The sequence below is a fragment of the Pteropus vampyrus genome, unplaced genomic scaffold, assembly GCF_000151845.1.
Source record: "Pteropus vampyrus isolate Shadow unplaced genomic scaffold, Pvam_2.0 Scaffold91, whole genome shotgun sequence".
NCBI lineage: Eukaryota > Metazoa > Chordata > Mammalia > Chiroptera > Pteropodidae > Pteropus > Pteropus vampyrus.
In genome coordinates, this window is record NW_011888872.1 from 2,804,847 (window position 1) to 2,817,079 (window position 12,233).

The window sequence follows — 12,233 nt, forward strand, 5'->3', positions numbered from 1 at the left end:
AAATATCCCATTAATAATGGAATGGTTCCATTTGTACAGATGCATTCACAAGTCCCTTTTCCATTATGGCAATTCCCGATTACCACCACTTAAAAAAAATTCACATCCTCTAATTTTTGAAAAATTATGTTCTAGCACCTGCTTGGACGAAGTAGGCTATACACAAGAGGCCCTTTGAGAAAAAAAGCAATCAGAATTAAAATGGTATGAACCTTCCCAGTCACTTCCTCCCATCCCCCAACTGAGGGATTAATTGATATGAAGCTGTAAGTAATGACAAGGCATTTAGATTTCTGAAGCCAATCTTTCGTAAACTGGTCTTCATTTGAAATAGCCCTTTGAGAGTTGACTTTACTTCACTATTATAGTTTGGTCTTACCTAATTAAAATACATTATCACATTTTTCAAACTTTTACTTATTTTCTTTACTGCACATATACTTTTAATAACCATGGTTAGGTAAATGTTTTACTACTGTTTCCATTAAGTTCTATAGGATACATGTAATATTAAAAGTCCTATAGTTACTCTTTCTCTCCATTAAAGAGTGAGATAAAAGTATTAAAAATACTTCTAAGTACATACCTTACCTGTTATTACCTCCCAGAGAAACAAATTGTAAAATCTGATGTGTTTTAGTGGAGGTAAATTCTAAGATTCTACCAACAATTGTCTTCTATCTACTGTACACAGAACATTTTAATGTATGTTAATTTAATTAAAAATAAATATTCTAGATGACAATAATAACTTCAATATTAACATCTTTGACTTTAAAATACATCAAAATAAAATAATTATTGAATCTAGGAAATGAATATGTCAATATTTACTACATTATTCTATTTTCTCCTTTGTATTTCAAAAGAATTAAATAAAATGCTGAAAATACAAAGAAAAACAAGAATTGTTCACAACTGAAGAGTACTAACAAATGCTTGAGAGGTTGTGGGGAAAAAGTAACCCTTATACACTGCTGGTGGAAATATGAATTGGTATAGCTACTATGGAAAATAGTATGGAGGTTCCTCAAAAATTTAGGAATAGAATTACCATATGACCTAGCAAATCCTCTTCTGGGTATCTACCCCAAATATTTGAAAACACTTATCTGTAAAAATATATGCACTCTGATGTTCACTGCAGCATTATTCACTGTGGCCAAGACACGAAAACAACTGAAGTGTCCTTTGATAGATGATTGGATAAAGATGTGGCACATGTATACAATGAAATATTATTCAGCCACAGAAAAGATTAAATACTGCCATTTGCAACAACATGAGATTATGCTAAAAGAAGTCGGACAAAAAGAGTTGAGAATTATCTCACTCTTACGTGTGATATAAAACTGAAAACAACAAATGAACAAGACAAACAAAAATTCATAGACAGAGATGACAGTTTAGTGGTTACCAGAGGAAAAGTGGGGAAGAGTGGAGGTAGAGAATGGTAAAGGGGGTCAAATACATGGTGATGAAAGGAGATTTGATATTGAGTGGTGAACACACAATGCAATATACAGATGATGTATTGAATTGTACACTTAAAACCTGTATAATTTTATCAATCAATGCCACCCCAACAAATTAAAAATAGAAATAATTATAATATCTAAGTATAAAACATCTTTTCATTTAAAAGTTGAAATATAGATTATTGTTTCTGTATAATTAATTATATATAGGGTTCTTCAAATTATATTTGATAATATAATCATTAACAGTGTATTTTCATATAGATTTCCTAAAAAATCAAACTTTACTTTTGGTGTTATTGCTTGGAAATGTAGCAAGATTTGGTTATTAATATTATTCTCCTATACTCTCTTATTAACTTCTAAATATAATTTAGCATCTAATTCTTATTCGGTTTGTTAATATTGGAGCAATGTAAAAGACTCTTCCTGGAAAGCCTATGGTTCTCAATAGCTCAGATTGAGCAATAAATTATAAAGTATTGCGAAGAGTAACAACAATTAAAAAAAGGCACAGGTGGGGACTCGAACTCTATTTCACTAGAAAGCAGATTCCAGAAACAGCTGACATAAGAATGTATAATTAAAAGAAAAATAAGTGATGTAATTTATGAAGCTGCTCCTGTGCCAGACACTCTGCATTTTATATTACCTCATTTAATCATCCTAACAATATAGAACAAGTATTATTAACCTTGTTGATAAATAAGAAAATAGAGGCTAAGAGAGGTTAAATAACCTGCTCAGTATCACAGAGCAAAAACTGACAGAGCTCTGCATTGAAATTTGTCTTTCAGAATCAAAGCCCATACTCAATCTAATAATTACTTTGCCTCCATCATTAGTTTTAACACCATTCTAACAACATCACATATACTACTCTTAGAGAAGTATTTGAAGAAGGCATTTTAACTTAAAACACCAAATGATATACTAATATAAAACAAAGATAGTTGTTTTAGCAAGGAATAAACAAGCATCGTATTCTGAGGTCTAAACTGCAGCACTAACAAAATTTTTCATGCAACTATCTTTTCATGAAACTTTTTAAAACCACTTCGCTCTGATGAAGAAGGGTGTCTAGTTAAAACATTAATTTTTAAAGTGTTAAATGGTCTTTGGAAGCTGGTATGAGAACAACAGAGGAGTCAACTCAGAGAACTGGTCCTTATTCTAAAGACAAACTTAAGTGAAATTATTTAGGCCTAATGCGCCAAATGGAAAGAAAGAGAAATTGGGAGAAAAAGAAAAGTGCAAGTGTTAATCTCAAAATGGATGTGATTATTTGCCTAATGTGTTTTCTGTTTAGTTTTATTTCTTTGATAGAGTAACATTATGAAGTGTGAAGATAAACAAGATGTGGTAGGAAATAATAAAGTTAACTTGAAAACTTTGGCCTCAAGCTGACAAGGTTTAAATGCTCAAAACTACTAGTTCATAAGCTCAGAAATAACAATAAGAAGGCAAAATGCATCTGAGTAAGATGTTCACCTGGAGAAGTGAAAGATGACTATCGGCAAAACAAATTTAAAGTTATTCTTATTTTTCTAACCAGTAACCTATGTTATTCAGTATTTTGTAAATTCAGATAAATTTTCTTTGCAATTTCAAAAAGGATATTAGGAAAATGCAAATTGCAAATAAAACATTAAACCCAGGTCTCTCTTATTTTTTTCTATACCTTTTAAGTACCTTTTAACTTTAGTTTATAATGAAACACAACTGTGTGAGGCTTAGGAAAGTTATTCAACAGGGCAAAGGTAAAGGTATCTTACATTTGGCCAATGTGTATTCTTAACCCAACCAAATAGTTCAAGACCTAGGTCATGACTTTAAAAGTCATGCCTAAATGTCAAAATTGGGTTGTGCCACCCAGAAAGAACAGTGTCTTCATTACTGTTTATTTATACATCAACTAAAGACTATTTTTAGCAGTTAAATTTACCTAAAAACAGAAATCAACAGTATGTTTTTCTGATTATTGACAGATCAAACAGAGCATATCAATAACTTGATGGTTCCCCTTAATATCTTATCATAATTGAAAAATGGGTGCCTTTTTTGAATTATTGTTTAAGAGGATAAATATTGTGTAAATCATGTCACTTCACCAAGTTTGGTAACATGAAAATACATTCTCAGTTTATTTCACATATATTTTGTAAGCTGGAGTGCTAAACTGGAGTGAAATGAAACCATGCAAGAAATAACACAAGACTTGGATTTCATAAACCATAGCAATTGGCAAAAATAAAAAAGTATGTAATATAACTCTTTCCTTGATACCGAATATATTACATAAACAAATGGACATTCAAAATGCAATTTAGATATCATATGGTCATCAATAATGTCAAATTAAAACAGGTATTATACACTCACTGCACAGGTCTGAAGTATTTAAAAAAGCTCAATATGTTAAATGCAATATATCTCTAGAGAAATTAGGTATTGACTGCATGCCTCAGTGAGTAGAAAAATCTACAAAAATCCACACCACAGATTGATCCAAATATTGCTTTTTTAACATTACTAAGAATGTAACAAATTTTAAAATAGTATATTTGACACAGATATAATTCTCTTTAATTATCAGGCAATGAGCCCAAAATATGTCTATGTTTATACATGTTATTTTTTTATGAAGAATAAAAAGTTAATAATAGAAAAGATAAGCCCAACATATATGACTCTAATTTTATACTAAATGAAGCACTTCGGCCATCAGGAAATACCTTTAGGTCATACAAGAGAACTGAGTTTGGAAGAATAACTGCAATTTTAAAAAAAAACATTCAGATATATAGATGTATGATAGTTCCAGGAATAGTTATCTATCCATTCACCCATCTGACAATCTAACCATCCATCTCTATATATCCCTATTCACATTTTTTGGTTTGTAATAATATAAGCTACCCTGCTTTTACATAAAGTTGAACTAGAAAATGCTTAGGCGAATCTGCTGATTGGTGCCTTATATAATAAGCTCCTTCACTGTACAAATCCAACTAATCTACAGAAAAACAATTTAGCTATGATTTCTGAATAGCCATTGCCACAAAAAGTAGCAGAGACCAGATAGTCTGATCAGATTAACAGTCTCTGTTAAATGGCTAATTCATAAATCAGTTTTAGATTGAAGCCTGAATACTTCCCTGGGCCTGACCACACACAGATATACCTAACAAATAAGTGCTTTGACAACTAGAGGTTCCATTTCCTAGTGATAACTTGTTTTGCTCTTTACGTTTTCCTTTGCTTTATCTAAGTATTTATTTGATCTCATAGATGGATTGGTACAGGGAAGATTTTTCTGAGATTAAAATACATAGTGACTGTACTGAAAGTAAACACATGAATATTTAAGAATCTGACCTTCTGCATTGAACCTTCAGGATTTATGGTCCTGTTTATTGTTTTTTTTAGATATGGCTAAATGATTATTTCATTTCTAATAAAATCCTAAAGTGAAATGTTTTATTTTGGAAAATTAAAAATGTTTTATTTTGCAAAACACGAGGAAAGAATAGTATTAAAAATTTTGAGGATATCAAACCTTTCATTTTATATACCGAACTAAAACTGCATATTAAAATTTCAGCAAATGTACATATATAGAGAGATATAGATGTGTGGGTGTATAAGTGTACATACGTGTATCTATATACATATATATGTATTGTGTATATCTATATACACAATACACAATAGATATAAATATGCCTAGAAGTTTAGTGTAAATTCTATTTTAAATACATTAAGGGATCGTCTTTTTATAGGAATCCTATGAAACCTGTGATAAAAATATTCACTCCAGCATATAACTTTCCAGCAAATACCAAAAATGTGTTAATGCAGGCTCTTCCCTGAATAGTCCTCCCAGGGAGGTAATATCTTTCTACCATCATTCTCAATTCAATCTTCTCCCCTCAACATGGTGAAATCTACGCAACTCATCAACATGTATTATGATTGAGAGTGAAAAAAATTAAATGGAGAGTGAAAAATTATTGAGAGTGAAAAAAATTAAATTAAATAAAAAAATAAAATTTTACAGAGTAAAAATCTGTTCAGACCTTTTATGAAGACAGCACAAGAAAAACAATGCTCTAAGCTATGGAATAACTGCAGCGAACTTTCAGAATTACCATAGTCCAAACTGACCAGAACACCACGTAACAATGCTACTTCCCATTCCAAAATCTCACTTGTTTCTCAGATGTTTTAATAGTCGAAACCAGATTGGATCAGCATTACAACTATCAGTTGAAACAAGTGGTCCAATCATAAATGTCCTTATTAACATTACCAGGGGCTGATGCTTAAGAATCTGTAAGATGAATTTCCAGTTATACCACTATCAAAAAAGTACTTTCAGGCTTCTGAAAATTCTTTCGTACTAATCAATCTGGCAAAAGTGAAGAACAAAATTCATTGAAAGTAAAAGAACTTTAAATTGAAAAAGAACCCACAATCAATGAGGAGTTGATTCTTACCTTTCTTAATTAAAGCCATGTCCATTTATATCTTTAAATGCTCACTGATTAACAATGTAAATGCTGAAAAAATACACAATATTACTTACTGAATGATCATGATTTTTCTAAACAAACTATCCTTGAAAAGAAATTGTAGTGATTTCTTTTACTCTGATCGAAAGTATAAAACTCTAATTTCTATTTCAGAAAATTTAACCTATGATTCTTCCTGAAAGGAAGAAGGTATACAAACTGAAACACTTGTTTTACTTTTTCATTGGCCTACCTTAAACTAGTGTGGGTTTTAATTGCTCCGGAAAATGATCAAGACCCTCTACATTACATGGTCAATGGTCCTTTTAATAGAAAAGGCAATAATATACACTTGTTTGCACCAACTAAAACTCGTTAGAAAGTCTCAGTTTAAGGTAACAGTTCAACAGCCATTAACAAGTGCAAATGTCTAATTGCCTTTTAGTGAAAATGTGGTTCTTTCAAAGCTGTTAAAAAATTATTTGTATGGTAAAGCATATTTGAAAGTACTTTTATAAACAAAGTTTACAAAGACTATAATTTTGAAAGCCAAAGTTTTTCAATAATCACCATTTTTTTACTAGCATAACATTAGAATTGACTTTTTGTCTTGCTGACAGAGCAACTAAGAAAGTACAGTTGCATTGACCATATTGATTGTGAACAAAGCAACCATCAGTGGGACTCTGCACCATATATTTTCAATATTGACCTCCTACTTCCTTTTCCATGGCTTTCTGGGTCGGCTATTGGATTTGGACTGCAGTGTAATAAACAGCTAAGGTTTAATTAATGGTAAATGAATACAAGACATAGGTTATGACTTTAACTAATTAGGGAATTGTTGAATTAAGTCTGCCTTGGAATGCAAGGCAGTGCAATCAATATCCAATAAAAGGACTATGTATGTAATTTACCTGCAAATGTGTTTCCAATACCATCAAAGTGAGTTTAAATAAGTAAGATATATGAAAGGCGACTAGGAGAGATTTCCACAAGTTAACACTTTATAGTTTCAGAAAAGATTTTCTTATTGTTGAGATATAATATCTTCTAAAGTTCTGAGAAGGGCGCAATGAAAAACAGAAATAACTCTTCAGATGTGCACTTTTACCAAATCTAATACTCACTACAGGATAAAAATTCAGTTGCTGACTTCCAACTTTAACCTATACAAATTAGTAACTTCCTGCCCAAAATGGGCATCAAGCTTTGCTTACTTGATACCTTTCTGCTCTTTCTCACTTGTCATAGTCCATCTCCTCCCCCTGCTAAGACAAATATTCACTAGCATATAGGAATTCACTACTTTTGATAAAAATCTCACCAATGCTCTCACTCTTCAAACTGAGTATTCAAAGGTCATTTCGTGAAGCCTTATTACTCTTTAATCATTCTTCTGAAATAAAATAAAAAAAGAAACCTACCTACTCCCTTGTGGGCATCTAAGCTGGTAAACTCCATTGTCCCATTATGGCCTTTTCTAGGATTTTCCTGATACTGTTTGTGGTTCCCATTGGGACAATATCTGTAGGAAAGTCCATAATCTGCAAGATAAACCTGGAAGACATGAACAGACAAGTGAATAATGCTTTCGTCCTCAGAAAATATAACCTTTATAATTAAGTCTTAAGAAACTGTTAGGTTAAGAACAGCCTTTAGATCTACATTTTATTAATCTAAATGGTGCCTTAGGATAAAATATATACAACGGGGGGCCATAACAACTAACTTTCCAACTTAAATCTTTACTTCACCATAGGTATATCTTGTTTCTGAATTGACTTAGATTTTCAGTCTTTTTATTTTGCTCCCAAATTCTCTTCCCTCCAGGTGGGCATCTAGACATTATAAACCACAACATGTTTTTTATCTGTATTTATACAGTTTATGAGGCTCTGCTTTTTCTTATAACCCCCTCCCTGTAACATAAAACTGTTTCAAGCAGGGAGGGGGAGATGACAGCAAACAATCTAAAAATGTAAACCTACTGTTACAGGAGTCTCCATTAACAGGAAGTATAAAAATAGCGAACAGACTATAAGAAGTAATGACTAAATAAACAGACAAACAAAAAACAAAAGAAAGCCCACCAAAATACCATTATATTGTCTGTATTTAAGAATGGAATATCAATGCAATACTTTTGGCATTTCAGACAGATCCATATCATTACTGTTATTTTTGTAAGTCAGTCAGAATTGCTCATAGGGTCTCTAAACAATATAAATTGTTAAAAGTCAGAAGGTAACTCAAGTAAATTTTTCTCAGATTACTTTTAGAGAAAGAAGTACTTTTACAGATATAGCATACACTGAATAGGAAACTGTTATGACTAGATATTTATTCTGATATGTAGTTAAAATATAGTAGTTCCCAACTAGATGTTACCATGCTCCCCTCAAAAAGAAAGCAGTTTCAACTTTTAAAATGTGTTCTTTCACGTGTATTTCTTTAAAATTTAAGGACTGAAGCAACGTTTAATGATGTAGCTTTAAGACAATAAAGTACTGTAAAAAAATTGTATTTTAAAATGTGATATCTATTAAAAGAAACTTTAGTATTTAAATTTTAGTTTAATTTTTTGGTTTCAGGATAGCCTAACTAGGAGGCATTTTGAACTTCAAAATATAAACAGCATAGAGTTTTCTTCGTTTGTTGGGGAACATAGTTTGCTACAGTGTCTAAAAATATGATATCTCAGTTTTGTCTCTCGACCAACGGCCTCAAAAGTAACTGATCCCTCTGCCCTAAGTAACAAGACTTCAGGATCAGATGTATAATTGGTTGCCTGTTTTCACTATTTATGATGCATGTTTACCTTTATTTCAAAAACTAAATAGACAGGCTTCACTTTGCAAAGTAGACATTCCAGAAATGCACATACTGATAATTCAACAACTGGAAACATGTATTAAATACAAGAGAACTTTACTAAAAAGAAAGAGCAAGAAAAAAAGCTATCAAGCAGCTTTGCATGTGGTCATTAACCAAAAGTCCTAAAATTTATGGAGTACATAATATACATCTAAGCATGCTAAGAGCTTTACATTCATTGACTCATGCCATTCTCACTGAAATCCTGTAAGTAGGTACCATTATCTCCATTTTCCTCAAAATCAAACTGAAGTTTAGTGAGATTATGTAACTTGTGTAGTCAAATGGAGCCAGAGTCTAGGACTCCAGAGTCTTCACTCTCAATCACTGTCAAAGGGAAATAGCACTGCACAAGGTAAACAGAAACATTCAAGGCTATTGCAGTAGGTGACAGAGACTACTGCAATAGGGCAGAGATTAAACTCAACTCCACTGAAACAAAAGGTGGGGAAGTTTTTAATCACCAGGGGCGACCTAGTGGAAAGTATTGGAGGACATTAGGGGAGGTGGTAAATATGGCCAGGTTATCTATGTTTACTAACTGGTGCTTAGGCGCCTAACCTCCTTTCAAGACTGGTGGTTGAGGAGTATAATGTTTCTCAAAGATAACACTTTAAAAAGATAACTCCCAGGTCCTTGAGGTAGGATATTTCTTTGTTGGGAAGTTTTTGATTACTGGTTAAATCTCCTTACTAATTTCCTGTACAGATTTTTTATTTCTTCATGATTCAATCTTGGTAGGTTGTAGAATGCTTCTCGGAATTTATCCATTTCTTACAGGTTATCTAATTTGTTGGTATATATAATTGTTGATTGTAGTTTCTTATGATTCTTATTTCTGTGTTATCAGTTGTAATGTCTCTTCTTTCATCTCTGATTTCATTTATTTAGGTCTCTTTTCCTTTGTCTGGCTAAACATGTCTATTTTGTTTGCATTCAAAAAACTCCAGGTTCAAAGATCTTTTCTATGGTCTTCTTAGTTTCTATTTTCACTCTGAAATTTATTTTCTTACCTCTGCTAACTTTGTGCTTAGTTTGCCCTTCTTTTTCTAAGTCCTTTAGGTATAAAGTTATTTTAATTGAGCTCTTTTGTTTTTCTTAATGTAGTACTTTTTTTACTATAAACTTCCCTCTTAGAACTGCTTTTGTTGAATCCCATAAATTATGGACTATTGTTTCTATTTTCATTCGTCTGAAGGTATTATTTTGATTTCCCTTTTGATTTCTTCTATGACATACTGGCTGTTCAGGAGCAGTTTTCTTCATAGTATTGTGATCAGAAAAAGTGATTGCTATGATTTCAATCCTCTTAAATTTATTAAGACTTATTCTGTGGCCTAACGTGATCTATTCTAAAGAATGTTCCATGTGCACTTGAGAAGAATGTGTATTCTATTGCTGTTGAATGAAATGTTTGTATGTCGATTAGGTCCACCTGGTTTAACATGTAGTTTAAGTCCAATGTTTCCCCATTGATTTTATGGCCAGATAATCTATCCATTGTTGAAAGTAGGGTATTGAAGCCCCCGACAATTATTGTACTGCTCTCTATTTCTCCCTTCATATATGTTAACGTATGCTTTACATATTAGGTGCTCCGATATTGGATGCATAATTGGTGGTCCTAATAGAGAGCTGTGGGTAGGATTCAAATAACCATGGAAGGCTATTAAACAAAAAAGTAAAACGACTATCTCCACCTCACTATATAAATCCTTTTTTTTTTTAGTTTGGATTTTTACCTATTAGTATGGCATGTGGTTCAAAATACATATATTCTTATAGATTCGATGAGAATTAGATAAATTATCTAAAATTCTCATGAAAATTTTACTACCAGAGTCTATCCATATTTTTAAATTATAGATTGTGAAGCACAACTAAAGAAATTTAGGAGCGATTGTATTTGGTGGATAGAAGTTTAATATGAGGAAATAAAGCCAATCATTTGTCCCAAGTAATCAAAACGTTGACATTATTTTGTCTCAAATTAGATTAAAGTGAGAGTTTCTACTAAGATAACTTAGTAGAAATACACAGTCTAGAATTGTTTTACAATAATTCAAACTAAGGGGAAAAAAGGCTGGGAAATGTCAAACAAGGAAGTAACATTTGTTGAAGTTCTAATTATGTGATAATCACTGAGCAAAGTACCTTTCACAAATTATTTCATTAAATCCAGTCAATCACCCAACCAGGCAGCATTAGTCTCATTTTAGATATGAGAAAGTTCAGCGTCCCACTAGTTAAATAACTTGCCCAAGTCACAGAGCTAGTAAAGGATGGAAGAAGGATTCAAACCCATGCCAATATGATTTCAAAGTTCATTGTCTTCCTTTAAACACAATATAGAATTTGGGGTTCTGCCCATTTCTGAAATTTTGTTGCAATAAAAATAAGTTTAAGTACAACTCAATCTACAGTAGGGTTTGCAGTCTAGGTCCTGTTTTTGCAAGTCCTTGAGCTATGAATAATTTTTACATTTTTATAGGACTGTAAAAAAGAAAAAGACGATGCAACAGAGAACCATATATGGCCCAGAGAGCCCATAGAAGCCTAAAATATTTACTGTCTGGTTCTTTACAGAAAAAGTTTGCCAATCTAAAGTACAACTTGTTTTAATGAATTTTTTTTATATTACTCCTTTTCTGCGAAATCAAAAATAACTAGTCGATATTTTTTATTTTAAGTATAAATACATAATTTTTAGGTCAGCCTCTAATAGGAAACTCAAGATCAATAAGATCAGGTAGAGGGTGATTATTTGCATTATAATAAGACTAGACATAGGAAAATTTAAAATCTAGCTCCCTAATGCATTTTAAACGATTTTCTTTTTATGCAACTTTTCTGAATTTAGTAATTGTTTCCTTTCTCTACGAGTAAAAGGATAGCCCTGTCTGCTTCTTTTCACAGATCTATTACACTGCACTGCCTCTCATATTTCCACTAGGTACTCGTTTTTTTCACCTTTCTTATATATGCTTTTTTTTTTTTTATAACTTTGTGAGGAAGGTAGCAATGATGTGTGTCATTATTCACATTTAACAGATGAAAAATAATGTGATGTACCCAAATACTGCAAGTCACTCAACACTAAGTCTAACTTCTACAAAGTGTTTTGTTTAGTGAATTTCTCAGCAACTCCAAAAAACAACTAATCTGACTTAATGCTGTTATGGACTTTTGATTTTAATATCGTATTATTGAAAAGGTAGTGTGGAAGTCACTGAGGTATAACTCCATCATGAAAGAACTGACCTTTCATCCATGAGGAGTACACTAAGATGAAAACCTGCAGTAGCAAGATTGTCAGGAACTGCCACAGCATAAGAGCCAAGACCACACTCTTGCTGGGAAGTTC

The 12,233-nt window shown here is 32.0% G+C and overlaps 1 protein-coding gene across 5 annotated transcripts in view; it reads right to left on the minus strand.

The window, feature by feature from the left end:
* The window catches only part of VRK2 (vaccinia related kinase 2), a 110,525-nt gene that overhangs the window by 45,500 nt on the left and 52,792 nt on the right, over positions 1–12,233 (minus strand). For all 5 annotated transcript variants that reach the window (XM_011363929.2, XM_011363925.2, XM_023532849.1 and 2 more), the window contains exon 8: positions 7,420–7,552. In XM_011363929.2, the coding sequence (XP_011362231.1) occupies positions 7,420–7,552 (133 nt within the window). The remainder of the gene's footprint in view (positions 1–7,419; positions 7,553–12,233) is intronic.